The 24,744-nt window shown below is 38.2% G+C and overlaps 1 protein-coding gene across 1 annotated transcript in view; it reads left to right on the top strand.

Annotated features, from left to right (window-relative positions):
• The window catches only part of PKD1L3 (polycystin 1 like 3, transient receptor potential channel interacting), a 55,754-nt gene that overhangs the window by 29,246 nt on the left and 1,764 nt on the right, over positions 1–24,744 (top strand). Inside the window, exons 20-28 of the mRNA XM_074371199.1 lie at positions 698–883; positions 9,827–10,142; positions 11,056–11,189; positions 19,314–19,438; positions 20,068–20,228; positions 21,591–21,801; positions 22,254–22,355; positions 23,956–24,087; positions 24,487–24,568. Coding sequence (XP_074227300.1) covers positions 698–883; positions 9,827–10,142; positions 11,056–11,189; positions 19,314–19,438; positions 20,068–20,228; positions 21,591–21,801; positions 22,254–22,355; positions 23,956–24,087; positions 24,487–24,568 — 1,449 coding nt within the window. The remainder of the gene's footprint in view (positions 1–697; positions 884–9,826; positions 10,143–11,055; positions 11,190–19,313; positions 19,439–20,067; positions 20,229–21,590; positions 21,802–22,253; positions 22,356–23,955; positions 24,088–24,486; positions 24,569–24,744) is intronic.

Genomic DNA, 24,744 nt, shown 5'->3' with positions numbered 1-24,744 from the left:
AAATCTTAAAATATTTGCCTTGAAAATTTCTCGATTCCATTAAGCAAGGCTGTAAGGTGAAAGGTAAAACAGAAAGGCTCCTGAACTAGGAGTCTTGAGATCTCATTGTGTGCTTGAATAAGTCACTTTCTCTACCTGCACAGTGTAATAATGAAACTTGATCTACGTCACAGGGTGGAGGAATGAATATAATTTGGAAAATGGTTGTCCTACAAATGCAAGGGGACTGGTTCAGCACATCTAGTGTCTGGGTCATTGGAGTCCCTGGACCAAGGAAGACAGATGCTGTTTTTATCATGCATTCCCTCCTTGTGAGCATAGACAACCTATAGGCAGCTGGGGAGGGGAAGGGGAGGGGGCGGTGGGAGCGGCTTGGTGCAACATTTAGATCTAAGAACTAAAACACAACATTTTTTGTGTGGGATTTTATGTCTCTTATTTTAGTAAAATTTCTGATTAGCGGCAGAATAATTCTGGGAAGGAATACATAGGTATCTATGGATATTTATCACTAACAGCCAAATGCCTTGGCTTATCTGAACAATTATTAAGCTGAACCATATGAAATTGCCAATTGTTTACTATTCTTGCCCTGTTTTAAAAAAGTAAGTCTATAAGCTTAGAAAAAAATGAAGAAAATTGTACAGAGGCTTTCTAAGCTAACCATTCCACTGCGGTTTTCTCTCTTCTGTGCCAGTACAAATCCTTTTCCTTATCCTGTTGATGACTACAGTCTACTCTACCCAAAACTCCAATAGGTTTTACCTCCATCAGGCTATCCAGAAGAGCTTTTCTCACCGTTTCTCAGAGATCAGACTGCTAAAGCATTTCTATACCTGGGCCAATTGCACTCTCCTTCCTAACCTGTATGGGGATTACAGAGGTAAGAACACAGTCCTGGGGCCCAGCCCTGTAAATGTGGGGTGCAGTTGGTTTTCCAGACACCCCTACAGGGACCCACTAACACCCTGGAGGAAGGTCCACTGGCTTTTTCACTGTGGCTGCACATCTGTGGGCACCCAAGGGTCCACTCCCAGGGCCCCATCTAAGCAGATCCAGCTTTATGTCTGACCCCCCCAAGGGCGATCAGGGTCATGAGGGCTGATTCCCACTGATGAGCCTCACAAGAGGCTGATAAACAAAACTGAGAATTTATTCACTTACAGCATGGAAAGTAACTGGAGTGATCCCTGGGGCCAGTTGCCTCCTGGTGAAGGAGGGAACCACATGTAGCTGAGAAGGTTGTTACATAAGCTCAGAACCACGAAAACAGTGTAACCAGGAAGATGTCCGCACCAGGTGATATGATATATTGTCTGATGTGCAGTCTTTCCCAAATCTGTATCACTTTCCTTCTGTGGTTATCCATTTCAGTTCCACAGATACGTAGTGAACATCTAGCAGGCTGGGAACTGTTCTGGAAGCTAACGATAAAAAGATGGTATAATATGGTTTGTACCCTCAAAGAACCTCACCGTCAAGAAGAATTAGTATGAATGCTTCTTGTTCAGTATTTTTCACCCATTTCCAACACTTCATCATATTATAACTCCTGAGAAAACGGAAATTAAAACTAAACTCAGGAACCACTTTCCACCTCTCCTATGGACACACTTGCTTCTGTTCTTGCTCTTCTTCATTCCATCTTCCCCGTATTACTTTTTACAACAGAAATATTTTACTTCCCTGTTTGAAACCTCCCAATGGATTCCATCACACTTAAAAGTCCAAACCCTTTCTAAAGCTTACTAAGGTCCTCCCTGTATAGCCCGTGGCTACGTCTGTTACTTCAGTTCCTGCCCTCATCCTGACCCTCATTCACTCCGCTTCAGCCACACAAGCTTCTGTGCTCTCCCACAGTGCGCCGAGCGTGCATTCCCCCCCGGGCCTTGGAACTTGCTGTGGCCCTGACTGCTGTCTGCGTTGGGTGCTCCAGACTTTATCAGGGTCTCTTTCATGAGCCACCTCCTCAGAGAAATTGATCATCCTGGTAAACAAACAGCACTGCTCCCTCCCTACAGAACACTGCCTGTCTCCTCATCCTACTTCATTTTTCTTTGTAGCACTATTATTACTGTTATTACCTGAATATATTGTTTGGTTATTGTCCGTCTCTCCCCCTCCTCAAATGAGAGTGCTCTGACGACAGGGCTTGTTCATCCACTGCTGTGTTCCCAGCACCTGGAACAGGACCTGATGTTGCTGAGCACTGAACGCATAGTGACTAAGGGAGAGAATGACTGTCATGCTATCATTGCCCATTTTTCATTGGACAGCTTGGTCTTGTGTGCTTGTTTTGAAAAATGGGAACTTTTTATACATTAAGAGCTTATTTAGTTGTAGACAGAGGTTTAGATATCTATACAGAGACAAACTAAGAATTTATAAAAAATAAATTTAGGGAATTGATGGCTTATGATGTTCTTGTCCTATCTGGGAGTGTGGTATGCTTTTCTCAACTTCAAATGTATCCCTCGATAATATTAAATTGCTCTTCATATAATTCTTGTGCATCTCTTGTTGGGTTTATTTTACCTTTTGTGTTCTATTGTAAATGAGATTTTATTTCACTGTACTTTAAAGTAAATATTGTTTGGCTACATGAAGGTTATTGATTTTATTATTTTCAGTACGCAGCTACCTTGCTAAATTTTTTGGTAAGTAATAGCTTTTAGGTTGAGTCTCCTTTTTTCCCAGCTTTATTGAGATACAGTGGACAAATAAAAATTATATATATTTAAGGTACAATGTGATGTTTTGACACATGGATACACTGTGAAATGATTACCACAGTCAAACTAATTAACTTATCTATCACCTCACAGAGTTACGTGTTTTGTTTTTGATGTGGTAAGAACTCTCTTATTCTCTTGGCAAATTTCAAGTATACAGTGTATTACTATTAACTGTCGTAATCATGCTGTACAGTAGCTCTCCAGGACTTAACTCATTTTAAAACTGAAAGTTTGTATGCTTTGACTAATATCTCCCCACTCCCCTCCCCACCCCAACCCCTAATAACCACTGTTCTACTCTCTGGTTCTATGAGTTTGACTTTTTTTGGTTTCACTTATAAGAGATCATACAGTATTTGTGTTTCATTGTTTGGCTTATTCCAAATCTTCACTATTGTGTATAATCGTGCTATGAACAAGGGAGTGCATATATCTCTTCAAGATACTAACTTTATTTTCTTTCAATATGTATCTGGTAGTAGGATTGCTGGGTCATACAGTAACTATTTCTAATTTCTGAGGAACCTCCATGCTATATTCCGTAGTGGCTGTACCAATTTGCATTCCTACCAACAAGGTTCCCCTCTCGAAACCCTCACCAACACTTGTTATTTCTTGCCTTCTTGGTAATAGCCATCCTAACAGGTGTGAAATGATATCACATTGCAGTTTTGATTTGTATTTCCCTGATGATTAGTGATTTTTACATATACCTGTTGGTCATTTATATGTCTTCTTTAGAAAAATGTTATTCAAGTCCTTTGCCCATTTTTCAGTCGAGTTGTTTTTTGTTTTTTGTGGGTTTTTTTTTTTTTTTTTTTTGTATTCAGTTGTATGGTTTCCTTATGGATTTTGGACTTTAACTCCTTATCAGATGCAGAGTTTGCAAATATTTTCTCCCATTTCGTAGGTTGTCTTTTGATTTTGTTGATTGTTTCTTTCCTGGGCAGAAACGTTTTAGTTTAATGTAATCCCACTTGTTTTTTTAGCTTTTGTTGCCTGTGCGTTTAGTGTCATATACAAAAAATTGCCAAGACTAGTGTCAAGGAGAGTTTTCTGTTTCCTTGTAGGAGTTTTATAGTTTAAAGTCTAAGATACAAGTTACTTATTCATTTGGAGTTGACTTTTTATACATGGCATAAGAAAAGGGTCCAGTTTCATTTATTTGCATGTGGAAAATATAGTTTTCCCAGCATTATTTGTTGAAGGACTATCCTTTACCATTGTGTATTCTTGGCACCCTTGCCATAGATGAGTTGACTGAGTATGTGTGGGTTTAATTTTATATTCTCTATTCACCTCTATTGTTCTATATATCTGTTTGAATCTCACTGCCATACTATTTTAATTACTATAGCTTTGTAATATCATTTGAAATCAAGAAGTGTGATGCTTCCAGGTTTGTTCTTTCTCAAGATTACTTTGGCTATTCAGGGTATTTTGTGGTTCCAGACAAATTTTAGGATTGTTCTATTTGTGTGAAAAATGCCATTGGAATTTTGATAGGAATTGCATTGAATCTGTAGATCACTTTGGGTCGTATGGACATTTTAACAATATTAATTCTTATAATCCATGAATGTGTGCTCTCTTTCCATTTATTTGTGTTGTCTTCATGTCTTTCATCAATACCTTACAGTTTTCATTGGACAGCTTTTTAACCTCCATTTTTTTTAACCTCCTTGGTTAAATTTATTCCTAAATGTATTGTTCTTTATGATGCTACTGTAAATGAGATTATTTTCTTAATTTCTTTATCAGATAGTTCATTGCTAGTGTAACAAAATGCAACTGATTTTTGTATATTGGTTTTGTATTCTGTAACTTTACTGAATTCATTTGTTGTAACAGTTTTTTGGTGGAGTCTTAAAGGTTTCTCTATATAAGATCATGTTATCTGCAGAGACAGTTTTACTTCTTCCTTTCCTATCTGGTTGCCTTTTATTTCTTTTTCTTGCCTAATTTCTCTGGCCAGGACTTCCAGTAATGTGTTTAATAGTTGTGGCATTCTTGTCTTGTTCCTGATCTTGGAGTAAGGGTTTTAGCTATTCACAATTGAGTATGATGTTACCTGTGGGCTTGACATATATGGCCTTTATTATGTTGAGGCAAATTCCTTCTCGCCTAACTTGTTGAGAATTTTTATCATGAAAGGATGTTAACTTCTGTTGAATACTCTTTCTCCATCTGTTGAGATCATCGTAAGATTTTAATCCTTCCTTCTGTTAATATGATATATCATGTTTATTGGCTTGTGTATTTTGAATCATTCTTGCATCCCAGGGATAAATCCTACTTGGTTGTACTGTATTACCCTTTTAATGTGCTGTTGAATTTTCTGTTTGCTGGTTTTGTTAAGGATTTTTGTATCTCTGTTAATCAAGGGTATTGGCCTATAATTTTCTTGTAGTGTCCTTATCTGGCTTTGGTATGAGAATAATACTGCTTCATAAAATGAGTTTTGAAGTATTCCCTCCTCTTTAAATTTTTGGGAAGAGTTTAAGAAAGATTTAAATGTTTGATAGAATTCACCCATGAAGCTATCTGGTACCTGGGCTTTTCTTTATTGGGAGGTTTCTGATTACTGCTTCAATTTCCTTACTTAGTTTTTTTAGATTTTCTGTTTATTCATTATTCTTGGTAGTTTGCATGTTTCTAGGAATCTATCCATTTCTTTACAGTAACCAGTTTATTGGCATATAATTGTTCATAGAAATCTCTCATAAGCCTTTGTATTTCTGTGATATCAGTTGTAATATCTCCTCTTTGATTTATAATGTTGTTTTTTTTAAATAGACTTTATTCTTTAAGAGCAGTTTTAGGTTCACAGCAGAACTGAGCAGAAAATACAGCGTTCCCACATAGCCCTCCCCACCCACACATATATACTCCCCTACCCTCAACATTCCTCATCAGTGTGGGATATTTGGTACAATCAATGAACCACATGGGCACATTATCATCAACCAAAGTCCATAGTTTACATTAGGCTTCACTCTTGATATTGTACATTCTATGGGTTTTGACAAATGCATAATGACATGTAGCCACCACTATAGTATCATACAGAATAATTTCATTGCCCTAAAAATCCCTTGTGCTCCATCTATTCGTTCTTCCCTCCCTCCCCCTCCCCAAACCCCTGGAAATCATGATCTTTTTATTGTTTCTGTAGCTGTGCCTTTTCCAGAATGTCATTTGGTTGGAATCGTACAGTTTGTAGCCTTTTCAGACTGGCTGCTTTCATTTAGTAATATGTCTTTTAAGTTTTTTCCATGTCTTTCGTGGCTTGATAGATCTTTTTTTTCTTTTTTAACTGCACATATGTTTTTAAATTTACATATATGTACTGTTCATTGTTTCTAAGAACATTTAGAGCTTTAGCTTTTTAAACTTACATAGTTATCAAAGGAATAAAGCCAAGCACAAAGTAAGAATTAACTCAAAAAGATACATACACCCTGCTATTAACAGCAACATTATTTATAATTGCCAAGATATGGAAGCATCCTAAGTACACATCAATAGTTGAATAGAAAATGGAGATGCAGCATATATATATATATATGTAATGGAATACAACTCACCCATAAAAAAGAAGGATATTTTGCTATTTGCAGCCCTTCATTCACTTTTTTTTTTCCACCTCAAGAACCAGAATTTTATAACTGGCAGAGACATTTCCATTACATCAAAAATAACAAAATACCTAGAAACAAGTCCAACCAAGGAGGTTACCTATACTCTGAAAACCAGAATGACACAAAGAAATGGAAAGATTTCTTATGCTCTTGGACTGGAAGAATCAACACTATCAAAATGGCCACACTACTGAAAGCAATCCACAGATCCAACACAACCCCCATCAAAATACTCATGACATTCCTCACAGAACCAGAACAATTCCAAAATTTATAAGGAACCACAAAAGACCCCAAATAGCCAAAGCCATCTTTTATAGGTCTCTCTTTTTTCTCTTCTTTTTGTTCTCTTTTCTTATGGTTTGATGACTAGAGAAGGTCCTTTAACATTTGTTATAAAGCTGGTTTTGTGGTGCTGAAATCTTTTTGCTTTTGTTTATCTGTGAAGCTTTTGATCTCTCCATCAGGTCTGAACAAGAGCCTTGCTGGAAAGGGTGTTCTTGGTTGTAAGTTTCTCCCTTGCATCACTTTAAAAATATCATGCCGCTCCCTTATGGCCTGTAGAGTTTCTGCTGAAAAATCAGCTGATAGTATAGAAGGGTTAACCAAGGTTATTTGTTGCTTTTCTCTTGCTAATTTTAATATTTTCTCCTTATCCTTAATTGTCATCAGTTTGATGACTATGTGCCTTGGTGTGTTCCTCTTTGGGTTGATTCTGTATGGTACTCTTTGTGCTTCCAGGACTTGGGTGACTGTTTCCTTTCCCAAGTTGGGAAAGTTTCCCATTATTATCTCTCCAAAAATTTTCTCAGGTCCTTCCTCTCTCTGCTTTCTGGGACCCCTGTAAGGCAAATATTAGCATGCTTGATGTTGTCCCAGGGTTCTCTTAAACTATTCTCATTTCTTTTCATTCTTTTTTCTTTTTTTCTGTTCTGCAGTAGTGATTTCCACTAATCTGTCTTCTAGCTCCCTAATCCGTTCTTCTGTCTCATTTAGTCTATTCCCGGTTCCTTCTAGTGTATTGTTCATTTCAGTGATTTTATTCTTCAACTCTGTTTGGGTATTCTTTATATTTTCCATCTCTTTGCAAAAAACTTCACTCTGTGCATCTATACTCCTCTTGAGTTCTCTGAACATCTTTACTTTTACTGGCCATCATTACTTTAAACTCTTTCTCAGATAAATTACCTATCTCCTCATCACTTGTTTCTTCTGGGATTTTATCTTGTGCCTTGTCCTGGGAGATATTCCTTTGCCACCTCGTATCGTCTATCTTTCTATGTGTTTGTGGGTTCCTTCCACAGGCTTTAGGATTATTGTGTTCTTATTTCTAGTATCTGCCCCTGTGGATGAGGCTGGACTAGAGGCTTATGCAGGTTTCCTGGCAGGAGGAGCCAGTGCCTGCCCACCTCTGGGTGAAGCTTTGTCCTGGACCTCTGGTGGGTAGGGCTGTGTCTAGAGGCCTTTGTGGCTTAGGAAGTCTGCTGATGGGTGTGGCTGTGTTCCCACCCTGTATGTTGTTTGGTCTGAGGCTTCCCTACAGGCTGTGGGGCTGGGTCTTAGTGCTAATGATCCAATTAAGATGTCAGCTCCAGGAAAGCTCATGTAGATTAACATTTCAAAATGTCCACCACCAGCTTTTATGTCCCCTGAGTGAGCTCCAGCTGTCCCCCACGTCCCCAGGAGACTCTCCAAGTCCAGCAGGCAGGTCTGGCCCAGGTTCCTATGAAATCGCTGCCTCTGCCCTTGGTCCTGGTGCACGTGAGTTTCTGTGTACACTTCTCAAGCAAATGGAGTCTCTGTTTCCCCCAGTCCCATGGGGCTCCTGGAGTTTAGCCCCACTGGCCTTCAAAACCAGATGTCCTAGGGTCTCCTTCTCTTCCCAATGCCAGGACCTGACATGAGGAGCCTGATGTGGGGCTTAGAGCTCTCACCCCTTTGTGGGGGGCCTCTACAACTTAAGAAATCTTCAGCTTGTGGGTCGCCCACCCAGGGGGTATGGGGCCCAATTATATGGCGAGCACGCCCCTCCTACCATCCTGCTTTGTTTCCCTCTTTTATGTTTCCAGTTGCAGATCTTTTTCGCTAGGTTCCAGTCTTTCTTCAATGGTTGTTTAGCGTTCAGTTGTGGTTTCATTGTAGTCATGAGGAGAGGTGAGCTCATGGTCCTACCATCTTGACCCGATATCTTTTTCATTATAATTTTATTTATTTAGGTCCTCTCCTGGTTAGCCTAGCTGAAGGCTTGTCAGTTTTATTTTTCAAGAAAACCAACTCTTTTTTTTTTTAAACATTTTTTCCATTGTCTTTCTGGTCTCTTTTTAATTTATTTCTGCTCTAATCATTATTATTTCATTTCTTCTAACTTTGGGCTCAATTCTTTTTTTTTTTGCTAGTTCCTTAAAAAGTAAATTCAGGTTGTTTATATGAGATCTTACTTTTTTCTTAATGTAGGCATTTACTGCTATAAACTTCCCTCTAAGAACTGCTTCTGCTGCATCTCATAAGATTTGGTATGACTTTTGTGCTTCCATTTGCATTAGTCTCAAGATACTTTTTGATTTCTTCTTTGACCCATTGGTTGTTCAGGAGCATGTTGTTTAATTTCTAAGTACTTGTTAAATTTTTGGTTTTCCTCCTTTTTTTAAAGTATTTTTTTATTGACTTATAATCATTTTACAATGTTGTGTCAAATTCCAGTGTTCAGAACAATTTTTCAGTCATTCATGGACATATACACACTCATTGTCACATTTTTTTTTCTCTGTGAGCTCCTGTTGTTGATTTCTGGACCATGGCTGAGAGGGACTGGAGCTGGGTCATGGGCCACTTAATGGTCCACAGTTGGGACTGAGGTCTGCAGGTCTATTAATTGGGGCATGGGTGGGAGTGACTGTATGGGTCTATGGTGCTGGTAGCGGCACCAAGGCCAACTGGGGCTGCAGCCATGTCCACAGGGGCACAGAGCTGTTTCTGCATCTGTAGCCGGGACTACAACTGGTGAGTCAGCCACCTGGGCACTGTGAGGAGATAGGGAGCTGTCTACCTCCCTTGGGGGAGAACTCAGGGTTCTCAAAATAGCTCTTGTTAGTCTTGGAGTCCACTGGGGTTTCACAGTCCCCTACCTGGATCCCGAAGTTCCCACAGAGGCACTTTTGTCTATAGATTGCTGACAAATTACTATTGCTGAGGGGAGATACAAGCAGGGGATCGCCTGTTCCACTGTCTTGCTGATATTTTTCAGTTGATTCTCATGATTTATTTAGATCATTATCTATGTTATTTACAAATTGTGATAACTTCATATCCTTTTAGAAATATCTATTTTCTTTTGTTGATCTGATTGTATTTACTAACAACTCCCCCAAAAAAGTTTTTGAAAATATGCCTTTCTTTGTTACTAACTTAATGAGTCAGTTTTTTAAACAGTTTTCCGTACTCTCTCATTAGGATTTATTACTGATGGGAACTCGTTTCTTTTGGGCAATGTTCTGCTTCGTCAGATTCGCATTCCTGGTGCCATATTCCTTCCAACTCGAGTGCCTCCCCAAGAAAAAGTGAAGTCATTTCACCAAGATCAGGAGGATACAGAGAACTATGGGGTTAACTGGGGACCCCCTGATACAAACAACACAAAATCAGACAGCATTTGGCATTATCAGAATCAAGAGACACTGGGTGGCTATCCCATCCGAGGGGAATTTGCTACTTACTCAGGAGGAGGATACACTGTGAGACTTGGAAGAAATTCCACTACTGCAATGAGGTGAGTGAACCTGAACCCTGAACAAGAGGACCAAGATATTTGTTTCTGTCCATTCTTAGGACAATTAGGAGTTAAGGACCCATTTGAGTAGTTTCAGCAGCTACTATAATGCTACTATACTGTCTGTGACACTTGTAGACATTTTTATTTTAGATTCTTAAGGAAATGTATCTTTAAATATTCCAGGCTCAGCCTCAAACTACAGGTATGTTTTGTTTTGCCAATTTGCCAAATTTCCTTCCTTCTCCCATCTGGAAAAACACATCAACTTCAATTCAAGCTGCAGTTGAACTCAAATAACTCTACCTTGGGCAAACTGTACTCTTCAAATGTGAGAGGAAATGTTGCCCTTCATGAGCCATGATCAAATCAAAATTCAAATGCCAAACTTAAATTATCAGAAGAGGCTTAGACTGTATTGTATATGAATTCTGAGGGTCTCTGTCACTGTGTATGAAAAAGCCCAAATTAAAATGATTATCTCTTCATTTAAGTTTACAGCAAGAAATTAACTGCTCAAAAAATATAATGCCAGCCAAACATCATTTCCACTCCTTACACTTGAATAGCTGTTAGTTAAGAGTAGCATTTAACATTTCAAATGGAGGTAGTTTACAATGCATATAATATTAATTCTACTTCACATGTTTAATGCCAAGTATATTTTCTTGAACTTTTAACTTTGGCGTGAATACTATTGTGAAAACTTTCATTTTTTATAGTCTTCTAAATTTATATTCATGTTAACATTAGTGAAAGTTTGGGTATTTGGAATCATAAATATTTTACAGGTAAACTAGTTTGGGGAATGCAGCTTCTCACCTGTTACGTAGTGATACAAGAAATGCCAGGGCACTTTCCTCGTCTGCAGGGTTAAATGGAGAAAGTAGCTGGCCTTTCCTTGTCTTCCCAGAGTTCTGCAGCAGCTTGAACAGAGCCAATGGCTGGACCGTTACACTAAAGGCCTCTTTGTGGAATTTGTGGTCTTCAATGCTAATGTGAACCTGTTCTGCATAGTGACCCTGATTTTGGAGTCCAACAATATAGGTATGAAGGCCTGTTCTCTTTCCTCTGTGACCTGGGTATCTCAGGAGAAGACCTAATTTCTTTCTCTATCTTCTGCCATTAAAAGACATTATTTAAAGTTACTGCATATAAATGTAATTTTAAAAGTCAAATAGTTCAAGACAAAAACTAGCAATCCTCTTCATCCCTGCTTGATTCCTACTCTCCAGATGCAGCCACTTTCTGCTTTTTAACTGGTTCTTTGGACTTTAAAAATCATTAACATGCTTAGTAGCTATTTCATGGCTTTTCGTTTTAGACAGTACCCCTTTCTTTTTATGATAATTCAACTTTCTTATACCCACACATATCCTAACATACACACATAAAAACATTCTCCCGATACAGTAATTCTCATTCTTCCAATATAGTGATATAATTTATGCTTAATTTAATATTGAATATTTCCATTATTGTGATTATATAATTATTTTTCAAAGATGAACCTTGTTTGACAATTAAATTTCCTTTCTTTCACAACTTTTTCTTTTCCCTCTTATCTCTTTTTTTTGTGCTTGGCTTTACATGTATCTGTCATTGATTCACCTCCAGACTCTACTTCTAAGTAAAAATCTCATTCTGTTCAAAGTATCAAGTAACCTATCATTTTACCTTTTTCTTGGAGACACTCTCTTAGGGCCCTCCATTCTTCTGGTACAGTCCAGACTGGTTATTCTCTAGGCCTGTTCTAGAGCTCTTATCCTGAACTTTTCCTTCACTGTCTCATCTCTCTGTTACATGATCACCTTTCTCCTAAATCCCATGTCTTCCATTCTTGGTTTCTCATTTTGTTGGAGCCCAACTTCTGGTAACTTCCTGGAAATGTGCAAGGGAAGTAAGTTTTTTGAAGCCTTACATGTCCGAATTTTTTTCCTTTCATCACGTTTGATTCCTAATTTGTCTGCATACAGTTGTTTTTCAGAGTTTTAAAAAGTATAACTCCATTTTCTTCTAGCTTCTCGTATTGCTATTAAGAAGTATGATGCTCCTACTCCCAGGGGTTTTTAGAATTTTATGAAAGGAATTCATGGTGAGCCCTTTGATTGGGAAATGTGTCCTTAAGTTCTGAGAGATATTCTTGCATTTTCTTTTTAATTTCTCTTCTATTTTTTCTGTTTTCTGTTTCTGATATTCCTAGCATTTTGATGTTGGAAATCCTACACTGACCCTCTGATTTTCTTGTTGTTGCTTTAATTTTGCACCTTTTCCTTCTAATTTCTCAGAGATTACTTCAATTTACAAACCACTTGTTGAATTTTTTATAATATTTTAATTTCTAAAAATTGTCTGTTCTTATAATGTTTCTTAGTTTCTTGTTCTTTTATGGATGCAATATCCTCTCAACACTCTAAGGATATTTTAGGTTTGGTTTTTTCCTGCTCCTTCACTTTCTGTAACTTTCTGAGCTTTTTAATTTTTCCATTATAGATGATTACAAGATATTGAATATAGTTCCCTGTGCTATACAGTAGGTCCTTGTTTATCTATTTTATATATAGTAGTGTGTGTATGTTAATTGCAAAATCCTAATTTGTCCCTCCCCCAACCCTTTTCCCCTTTGATAACCATAGTTTGTTTTCTATGTTTGTGAGTCTATTTATGGTTTGTAAATAGGTTCATTAATATCATTTTTTAGATTTCACATATAAGTGATATCATATGATGTTTGTCCTCTGACTGACTTAATATGATATTCTCTAGGTCCACCCCTGTTGCTGCAAATGACATTATTTCTTTTTATGGCTGAGTAATATTTTATATGTACATATGTGTATGTGTGTATTTATATATATGTATGTGTGTGTATACATGTGTATATGTATATACACACACACACACACACATACACCACATCTTTATCCATTCAGCTGTTGATGGGCATTTAGGTTGCTTCCATGTCTTGGCTGTTGTAAATCATGCTGCTATGAACATTGGTGTGCATGTATCTTTTCAAATTAAAGTTGTTTATCTTTTCAAAGAACCAGCTTTTAGTTTAATTGATCTTTTCTGGTTTTTTTTTTTTTTTCAGTCTCCATTTATTTCTGTGCTGATCTTTGTGATTTCTTTCCTTCTACTAACTTTGGATTTTGTTAGTTCTTTTTTCCCTAGTTTCTTTAGTTGTAAGGTTAGGTTGTTTTTGAGATTTTTCTTGTTTCCTGAGGTAAGCTTGTATCACTATAAACTTCCCTCTTAGAACTGCTTTTGCTCTATCCTACAAGTTTTGGATTGTCATGTTTTTGTTTCTAGGTATTTTTAAATTTTTCTTCTTTAATTTCTTCAGTGATCCATTGGTTCTTAAGTGGCATATTGTTTAACCTCCACATGTTTGTGTTTTGTGCAGTTTTTTTTTTTGTAGTTGCTTTTTCTTTTCTTTTGAAGTATAGCCAGTTACAATGTGTCAGTTTTGGGTGTACAGCACAATGTTTCAGTCATTCTTGTAGCTGATTTCTAATCTCAGCGTTGTGGTCAGAAAAGATGCTTGATGTGTGTTCAGTTTTCTTAAATTTACCACAGCTTGCTTTGTAGCTCAGTATGTGATCGATTACGGAGAATGTTCTATGTGCATTTGAAAAGAATATGTATTTCCTGGTTTTGGATGGTATGCTCTATAAATATCAGTTAAGTCCATCTGGTCTGTTGTGTCATTTAAGGCCTGTGTTCCTTACTGATTTTCTGTCTGGATGATCAGTCCATTGATGTAAATGGGATGTTAAGGTCCCCCACTATTTAGTAACCGTCAATTTCTCCCTTTATGTCTGTTAACATTTGCCTTATATATTGAGGTGCTCCTGTGTTGGGTGCATACATATTTACAGTTGTTATATCTTCTTGGATTGATCATTATGTAGTGTCCTTTATCTTGTAACAGTCTTTGTTTTAAAATATATTTTGTCTGATATAAGTATTGCTACTCCAGTTTTCTTTTGATTTCCATTTGCATGGAATACTTTTTTCCATCATCTCACTTTTTTTTTTAATTGAAGTACAGTCAATTACAATGTGTCAGTTTCTGGTGTACAGCACAATGTCCCAGTCATGCATATACATACATATATTCATTTTCATATTTTTTTCCATTAAAGGTTATTACAAGATATTGAACATAGTTCCCTGTGCTATAAAAAAGAAACTTTTAAAATATCTATTTTTATATATAGTGGCTAACATTTGTAAATCTCAAACTCCCAAATTTATCCCTTCCCACCTCCTTTCCCTGGTAACCATAAGATTGTTTACTAAGTCTGTGAGTCTGTTTCTGTTTTGTAGATGAGTTCATAGTGTCCCTTTTTTTTTTTTTTTAAAGATTCCACATATGAGTGATATCATATGGTGTTTTTATTTCTCTTTCTGGCTTACTTCACTTAGAATGATGGTGGTCTCTAGATCCATCCATGTTGTTGCAAATGGCATTATTTTATTCTTTTTTATGGCTGAGTTGTATTCCATTGTATAAATATTATCACAACTTCCTTATCCAGTTATCTGTCAATGGACATTTAGGTTGCTTCCTTGTCTTGGCTATTGTATATAGTGCTGCTATGAACATTGGGTTGCATGTATCTTTTTGCATTAAGAGTTCCCTCTGGATAGATACCCAGAAGTGGGATTGCTGGATCACATGGTAAGTCTATTTTCAGTTTTTTGAGAAATCTCCATACTGTTTTCCATAATGGCTTCACCAAACTACATTCCCACCGACAGTGTAGAAGGGGTCCCTTTTCTCCACACCCTCTCCAGCATTTATCATTTGTGGACTTTTGAATGATGGCCATTCTGACTGGTGTGGTGATACCTCATTGTAGTTTTGATTTGCATTTCTCTGATAATTAGTGATACTGAGCATTTTTTCATGTGCCTATTGGCCATTTATATGTCTTCATTGGAGCATCACCTCACTTTCAGTCTGTATGTGTCACTACAGCTGAAGTGAGTCTCTCGTAGGCAGCAAATACATGGGTCTTCTTGTATCCATTCAGCTGGTCTGTGTCTTTTGGTTGGAGCATTCAGTCCATTTACATTTCAGGTAATTATCAATATATATGTTCTTACTGCCATTTTGTTAATTGTTTTTGATTTGTTTTTGTAGATCTTTTTTTCCCCCTTTTCCTCTTTTGTTCTCGTCTCTTGTGATTTGGTGACTACCTTTAGCGTTATGTTTGGATCCCTTTTTTTATGTGTATAACTATTGTAGTTTTTGGTTTTTAGTTACCATGAGGTTTTGGTATAGCAGTCTACATAAAAGCAGTCATGTATATAAATTGCTGATCTCAATTTCAAATACATTTTAACTACCCTGAATTTGTATTCTCCTCTCCTCATCGTTACTGTTTTGATACCATATTTTACATCTAATTGTTTTGTATTTTCCTTAACTGCTTATTGTCTATACAGATGATTTTACTACATTTGTCTTTTAACCTTCCTACTAGTTTGTGGGTGGATGATTTCCTACCTTTACCGTATGTTTGTCTTTACTGGTGAGCTTTTCCACTTCATAATTTTCTCATTTCTGGTTGTGGCCTCTTCCTTTCTGCCTAGAGTTCCTTTAGCATTTGCTGTAAAACTGGTTTGGTGTTGCTGAATTCTTTTAGCTTTTGCTTGTCTGTAAATCTTCTGCTCCATCAAATTTGAACAAGAGCTTTGCTGGGTAGCGTATTCTTGGTTGTAGTTTTTTTTCCCTTTCATCAGTTTAAATATATTGTGCCACTCTCTTCCGGCCTGCAGTTTTTGCTGAAAAGTCAGCTGATAGTCTTATGGGAGTTTCTTTGTATGTTACTTCTTGTTTTCCCTTGTTGTTTTTAATATTCTCTTTAATTTTTGTCACTGTAATTACATTATGTCTATGTGTATTCCTCTTAGGGTTAATCCTATTTGGGACTCTGCACTTCCTGGACTTGGGTGACTGTTTCTTTTCCCAGGTTAGGGAAATTTTCAGCTATTCTCTCTTCCAGTATTTTCTCAGGCCCTTTCTCTTTTCTCCTTCTGGGACCCCTGTAATGTGAATATTAATGCACCTAATGATGTCCCAGAGGTCTCTTAAACTGTCCTCATTTCTTTTCATTATTTTTTCTGTTTTCTGTTCTGCAGTAGTGATTTCCATTCTGTCTTCCAGCTCTCACTGATCCATTCTTCTGCCTCATTAGTCAACTGTTGATTCCTTCTAGTGTATTTTTCATTTTAGCTATTGTATTCTTCAGCTCTGGTACTTCTTTATGTTTTCTAACTCTGTTAAAAACTTCTACCTTCTCACTCTGTGCATCCATTCTCCTCCTAAGTTTTCTGATCACCTTTATGATCATTACTCTGAGCTCTTAGATAGATTGCCTATATCCACATAACTTAGTTCTTCTGAAACTTTATCTTGTTCACTTGTCTGGAACATCTTCCTTTGTGACCTCATTTGTCTAAATTTCTATTTTTATGTATGTGGTAGGTTAGTTATGTTTCTTGATCTTGGAAAAGTGGCTCCCTGTATACGTCCTATACACCCTAGCAGTGCACTCCCTTCTCATAACCCAAGGGCCAGAGGCCAGTTGGTCTTAGAGTAGAGTATGGCTTGCATTTGCAGACTCATTCTGCAGGCTGTGGGATGATAGTTTTCTTGCTTCTAGTGTCTACCCCCTGGTGGATGAGGCTGGTCTAAAGGCTTGTGCAAGCTTCCAGGGGGGAGGGGCCACTGCCTGCCCACTGGTGGGTAGAGCTGGGTCTTGGCCCTTTGCTGGGCAGGTCCATGTCTAGGGGTGTGTCTAGAGGCAGCCTGTCTGCTGATGTGGACACAGCCCCACCCAGTTAGTTGTTTGGCCTGAGTTGTCCCAGCACTGGATCCTACAGGCTGTTGGGTAGGGCCAGGTCTTGGTGCCAATGACCCAACCAAGATGTCTGCCTCCAGGAAGGAGTTCATGTAGATGAATACTTCTGGTATGTCCGCCACTGTGTCAATATCCCCAGGGTGAGCCACAGCGACCCCCAACTCCCCAGGAGACTCTCAAGACCAGCAGGTTAAGTCTGGCCCAAGTTCCTATGAAATCACTGCTTTTGCCCTTGGTCCCAATGAATATGAGATTTTGTGTCCTTTACGAGTGAAGTCTCTGTTTCCCCTAGTCCCATGGCACACCGACAATTAAGTCCTGCTGGCCTTCAAACCCAAATAGTCTTGGGGTGGGGGTGGGGGTTCCTCTTCACAGTGGCAGACCTCCAGGCTGGGGAGCCTGATATATGGGGGTCAGATATCTCACTCCTGTGGGAGAACCTCTGCAGTATAATTATTCTCCAGTTTGTGGATCACCCACCCAGGGAGGTATGGCATTTGATTATACCACGAGTCTGCCCCTCCTACCTGTCTCGTCGTGGTTTCTTCTTTATGTCTTTAGTTATGGAAGATCTCTTCTAGTAGGTTCATCTTTTTTATTAATGGTTGTTCTGTAGTTGTGATTTTGGTGTGTTCATGAGAGGAAGTGAGCTCTGGCTCCAAACTCATGCCTTGAAGATACAAGCCTGTTAGACTTCTCAGTGCCAGTTGAAAGAAGGGCAGTGAGAAGGGTCTCACTATGCAATATATAAACTTTCTCTGAATTCCCTTTTACAGCAGACCACTACTCGCAGATGTACCTGGTGTCCTGAGTTGAGATTCTCTCTAGTTCAACACAACTAGGAAATAAGCCTTTATAGTCTTGGGGTTGGTGGAAGGCAGGATGGGTAGTAAATATATGGTTGTGAAGGGGAGAGAGGAAATCTGGGATTTAATTGCTTATGTCCAAACTTGCAGTCAATCCCCCTACTCTTTAGTTCTTTTTGACCTTCATTAGGAGGTACTCGATGCCTCCAACTTCTCAGCCTTTTTAGGGTTTTGTGGTAAGAAGTGGCTTGCTTCTGGATTTCCTGCACTGCTGGCTTAGTTTTAGCTTTCTTGAATCTGGTAAGACAGTGTCATTCATCTATTTTCCAGCTTCCAACAGTTTGTAACTCTCATCTGCCCTTCTCTTCTTTATCTTTTATTGGGTCATTTTTTATCCCTTTACTGTCAATGTGGTGTTTTGTATGGGATTGGAGGGAAACTGGTACATTCAATTCCTCTACCTTTAACAGGAAGTCTGGCCTAATCCTACTTCTCCTCTCCTTCCGTTCTTCTCTCCCCCAGAATCTGCTCACAAGTGTCCTTCTACCACCACCAGGAATTACTTCTAATCAGAATTTTTTTCCTCCCAGACCCACATACAGTTGACCATTTCTGCTATACTTATTTCTAAATGAAACATGAAGACTTTCTGAGAGTCTTCACAGGGTTTTTATGGTTAGTAACTACCCCTAGAATGAGGTAAAATAAACATGGGGAACATCCTAGTCTTGAGAGTTAGCTATGTAAAATAGGAATTCCTTTTGTTGTTAAATGTACTTTCTACTACAAGTGGTGCATCTTAGTTCTAACATTTTGGGACTTTATGAAGTTTATATTCATAAGACATTTCATGATCTTATAAACGTTACCAATCTCACTGTCCTTCAAGGTGGAGTCTGAAGCTTTTCAGTCTGTCCTCATAAACATCTGAGTATGCATGGGATACTTGTAGTATTCATGGGCTATTAGTACCTTACACATAGAAAGTGTCTAAATTTGAAAAAGCTCAAAGCATTTTTATATCATACTCATTTTTGAAATGTATTTTGAATAGCTTCAAACAAACGAACCATGCTTATGTTTAATTTCATTCTCCCCACATTTTACGTTGCAGTCATCAATTCTTTGAAACATGATTTTGCAACAGTACAATTTAGTTAATTTATCTCTGCAGCACTTGGTAAGAGTTAACACCTGTAACAGCAGTTAAGAGCTACTGACACTGCCCACTAGGTGGGATCAACAGTATAATCCTTTCCCTCTATAGACTTTTAGTGCAATCAGCACATTTCTCCAATAGCTTTGCATACATGACTCCATTTAATATTCATGACAGTTCTAGAGGAAATAATAAGCAGAGTGCAGAGATTCTGGAACACTGGAGGCTGATGATACACGACCAGTTTGGGTTGTCTCAAAGCCAGAGTTGGAAGGGAAGAGGGCAAAAATTTTAAAGGGTCTTGACTCCAGGTGTTCTTTGTTATTCTCAGGTGCTTTCTTCACCTCTGTAAAACTGGACATACTAACTTCTCTTCAGACATCAAAGGACTTTGCCTGGTCTGTCATCTCACAAGTCATCTATTATCTTCTAGTCTGTTACTATGTCTTCATACAGGTGAGCTGCAAATGTTAGGTGTAAGAAATTCTCAAGGTCACCAGGTATTACTTGGGGAGCTCCACAGTGAGCTGTTATCAGGATTATGGCTATGATTTTGAGCCTTTCCTGAAGCCTGGATTCAGTTAAAGCTACAGACTTTCCATCAAGTAGCTCTTTCAATTTTCAGAAGTTAAAGAATTTATAGAAAGAGTATGTTTTGTACAGTTATATTGCCCTTGTGCAAGGTGTTAGCAAGAGATTGAGGGTATGACCAACAGAACAAGTACTCAAAAATGCAGATGACTGCACCGAAAAGAGAATATATCTTAAGCCAAACACAATGTTTTGTTTTTAGGGTTGATAACTAATTTAGAAACTTTTTAAAAATTACTTATCCTTAAGTTTACTGAACAAGAAAAAGATGAATGTATCCAATGAAAGTCGTATTAGAGTAGACCAACGTTTCTGTAAGCAGCAGCTCTGAGTGACTACAGAGCAGAACCAAGACTATAACCCTTTGTATCCAAGTAAGGGACTTGAAAAGTCTCTGGCTGAGTGCTTTTTCAGTGTTCATAACACTTCACTAGGGAAAAAGACATAGCTAACCTTTCAGACAAGCAATGGTTAACTGTGGTGTCTGTGTTTAGGGTCGCCAGCTGAAACAGCAGAGGTGGAGGTTCTTCACTAGGAAAAGAAACATTCTAGACATGAGCATAATCCTCATTAGCTTTGTCATCTTGGGGCTTGATATGAAGTTTATCTCTCTACATAAGGAAAACATGGCACAATACCACTGTGACCGGGACAGGTAAGAGGGAGCCTGAGGAGCAAAGGATATTACTACTCGATGTCCAAAGTTAGCTGATTACACAAGTATTCTTTGACTACCCCCTTCCTCAACTGTTCGGCCAGATCTCTATTTATATAATACCAGAGTTAAACACAGAACTCAGACTACCATCCAAAGCAGAGAAAAGAATTAAGTAAAAACCATTTATACTGCTAATCATATTGAAAAGCTCTTCTGCCTTCATAGTACTTAGGTATATGCTTATCAAAGGATAATGCAATTAGATTTCACATAGCAAAGGCCTGTAAGTTGGTCATTATTTTGCACCCTAGGCAAGGAATAAAGCTTTGAGATGACAAATGATCATTCTTTAAATAAAATCACAACATACAGAACATCCTCTAAATCCAAAGGGGTTTGCATTCTGGGGAGGGATGTTCATCCATTAGCTCATTCATTCCAAGAGACGGTCTGGTGCCACTTTGGGTACCTTCTCTGGTCTGTCATGGGGAACAGCATTTGTTTCCCAGACCAAGTATTGCCACGTGGTGCTTTTCTAACCTTTCAGTGTTCAAAAGCCTGGGCACTGATCTGTGTATGGCTGAGGCAGTGTCCCAGGAAGGCCTTATAAAGGGTTTTTATGCAGGGACGTGGGTCTGTGCAGTTAGAATGGTGTTGGCAGCTGAGGTCCAGCTTGCTGTGTGACATTGTGACCCAGGTCATAGACAATAAAAGAACTGTGATTGAGTGCTAGCTTGATAATATCTATGGGGGTCTTTGAAGTGACCTAGGTGCTGCAACATAAAACTATGAATGTATCTCTCACATAACAAAACCTAACTGGTTAAACAAAAACCAGTAAAACTTAATTGGTAACACCCCTCACCTCTAGTTTAATCATCTTTCTGCTCTCAGCACTGTTAAACCTATTAGAGGATCAATTTTCTACTGTCAGAGAATGATACAGAATTAGTGTTTTCACAGAAAACAGACTAGCATAGTGACACATCTCATTAGGTTAACTCACCTCCTTTTGAGAGGAGAGATTTAATTCAAATCAGAGCAGTGGAGGAGACTGGCCTTGATTCTTGGTTCCTCCAGAGTCAGAGGGTGAATATAGAGTCATCAGCCAGGATTTGCATTTCAAGGTTTCTTCAGGACAGCTCCCAGCCAAATATGTGGCCTTCTGCCAGTGCTCTTCCATCAAGTCACAAGTCAAGAGGCCATGAAGGAAAGCAGCATTCTAACATCGAGTATTTGACCTAATGGAACTTACAGAGCTGCTGCATTTCCAGCAGGCACACTGGAGACAATGACATCACAGGAATTGATGATGGCGTACACTTCACGCTGAATAACTGCCAGCTTTCCTTGGTACAGGTTCATCAACTTCTATGAGGCAGTAAAAGTGAACTCAGCTGTCATTCACCTCATGGGCTTCCTGGTTCTACTGGCAACTGTTCAGCTATGGAACCTGCTGCGTCAAAACCTCAGACTGCAGGTCATTGGGAGAACACTCAGCAAAGCCTGGGATGAGGTGCTGGGCTTCTTGCTGGTCATCCTGATCCTGCTGTCAGGCTATGCCATTGCTGTAAGTGACCACTCCCAGGGTCTGGGCTGTCTTTCCTAAGTGCTATGGTCTTGGAACCACGTTGCTTCCTTTAGAAAAGGTCGCTTAATGGAAAATCATCAGTTCAAGCTGGCAATGAGTTTTGGAGAAGATAGTGGAGTAAGAGCTGGATTTAGCTGTGTAGGTCCCTAGTTAACTAGCAGTATGACAAACTCAGGTGGTTTGTCTCATCTCTAAAATAGGGATAAAATTTAGCTCACAGGATATGAAAGTCAAACTTATACAAAAACACTGTGTAATTAAAAATAATTTTATATAGTTTTTAGGCATAGTAATTTGAATGGCTACTAAGGAGTTTAATTCCATTCCATTAGTTCTCCACTGACCTCACCATTACCAAGCACCTCAAGACAGAAAGAACTACAGTCTGTTCCACTGCTCTCCACCCCCTAACTGTTCGATCTTCCTTTCAGTTTAACTTGCTGTTTGGATGGAGCATCTCTGACTACCGAACTCTTTTCAGCTCAGCAGTGACTGTTGTTGGTCTCCTGATGGGAATCTCTCATTACAAGGAGGTGAAAACCCTCATCCTGGTTTCCCTGCAGAATTCTATTTGATTTAATATATCTAAGGGGAGAATTGCTTATAAAAGCAGCCTCTCCTGTGCCAGTACCAAAGACATGGGGCCCAAACTTGTGCTCCCATACCTAGCTAGATTAACATGCTTTACTGCAACTTTCTCAATGGCCCTTTAAAGAGTGCAATGGAAGCAACTTAAAAATTAGAGGTACAATTCCAGGAAGAACTGCAATACTTCTGTTTATAGTTAAAAAACATTAATTTCAGAGAGGCTATTTTCCCCAAGGAACTACCTTCACAAATCCCTTTCTATTCAACATAAAAAATAAAGTGGGAAACCCAAATGAGGTTTTGGGTACCAAACATTAGCATATATAGATTTGATTAGGAAAGAAAAAACTGCAATTCAAATTAGTGAAACCAGCAAGATTTTCATCAAAGCCTATCATTCTAATAATCTAGAATTCAAAGGTTATTAATTAAAATGAGTAAGTTAACATTGTTTCTAATGTGGAAAGTTACCATCTTCCTAAGATCTAAGATATAACTGCTATTTTGGGTAGAATATTTTGTTGTGGTTCTGAGAACCCCAATCACTGGAGAATGAAGCTCTCACCCCTGGAACACTTCATACACTAAAGGAAGTTAAGGAAGTAACAGTCAGAATAATAAACTTTTGTTAGCACCTAAACTTTTTGTTGCTGTTGTTCTAGTCACAATCATACTTTGTGAAAGTAAAAATGGATTATACTTACCAGGGAAAGTCTTACAAACTCAGAGATTGCCCAAACTATCTGGCTGACTTGGAGCTGTTATGATTACATTCTTTTAATAAGTAGATATAGGGTGGTACTAGGAAATGTTCTGTCATACACATTTCCATCACAGTGGTATTTATTGTAAGTATTCACTGTCTAAGCTGTTGGTTGTTTTAAAATCGTGCCCAATGGCAACAATGAATGAGCCAATATGAAAGGAAAATAATCATCACTGGTTAAAAAGAATACCTGAACTAAAAGAAAACTGTTACAGAAACCATTCTGGTAAGTCCTAAATTTGAAAACGATTTCTTTGTGCTGAAAAGTAACTAATGGCAAAATTTACACTTTTAAAGATAACAGTGAGGGGGAAAAAGAACCTTAAAAGCCAGTTTTCTATGGCTAACCTGTTCAATTTTAATGGAATGCGCCTATTGTCAGAGTAGAATGGCACAGACAGGTTTCATTACCACTTCCGGTATCTATGTAGTCTGAATATACTTTTGCTACTCATTGAAGCATCCATGTTTAAACATATTTTCCAAAATTGCCAAAACTCACATGGGCTGAGTCACTTATAATTCCATTGCAACTCACCTGTTTGCTTCTTGAAAAGCCCTGAAGGTACAACTATTTACACCCATTGAGTCAGTCATTCTTGTTCTTCTGTCCACTTAAAAGTATTTTCCTTTTTAATATTTTTGCCTTTCTCCCAAGTTTCTGCCAGACACAAATGTCTTCTTATGCGAATATATCCCAAACAGTAGCACAAAACTTGTATTTTTCAAGTGGAAATTAAACTGTCAGTGTTTAAACTGAAGTGTTCTATTCTTTCCAGGCTATTGCTTTAAACCCAGTCCTGGGCTCCTTTCTGATCCTCACCAGTGTCGTCTCGATGGTACTTGTAATCATTAACCTTTTTGTATCTGCCATTCTAATGTCCTTTGGTAAAGAAAGAAAGTCCCTTAAGGTACGTAACTCTATGGTTCAGTAATTGAAATGTAAACCATATCATGATTTTATATCACCAGAAAAGCTCAAATTTATCTGCCAAAAGATTACAGACTGACATAACACACAGTATCAGCATGTTCCCTTTATTAGTCTCCATAGCTCTGCCAGCCATTTTCCTAGGTAACCCAGTTTACCAGTATTGCATTATGGTCTCTATCTACTGTCCTATAAATAGCTGGCCCTCAACTATTAAGTAGCAGAAACACTCCAATGCCTGATGGTAAACCATTAAAGGAAACAGTATCTTTACTATATACTTTATATCTGGTTTTAAAAAAATATATTTGGCACTTTTTTCCTCCAACATTAGCAACAATTTCAATTTGCTTGCTTTTCTCCTTTTGTCTTCAAATAGACTCAGAAAGAAGCTGCACTGACAGACATGTTGCTACAGAAGCTCTCAAGTCTGTTAGGAATCCAGAGGCCCCAGAACACATGTAAGCCAGAACACATGTAAGCAAATAGCTGTAACAGCAATCGGTATTGACAAATGAAGTTTTAAAAGATGGACTATCCTAATCCTCCTACCTTGGCTTATTACTTCTTAGCATATTAATACTGATCTTCATAGTGTACTTTATAAAACTATAAATGTTTATAATATACTTTTTAA

Source organism: Camelus bactrianus, chromosome 9 (genome assembly GCF_048773025.1).
Source record: "Camelus bactrianus isolate YW-2024 breed Bactrian camel chromosome 9, ASM4877302v1, whole genome shotgun sequence".
Classification (NCBI taxonomy): Eukaryota; Metazoa; Chordata; class Mammalia; order Artiodactyla; family Camelidae; genus Camelus; species Camelus bactrianus.
Note: the sequence above shows the minus strand (reverse complement) of the source record. Positions and strands in the feature narration are given on the sequence as shown.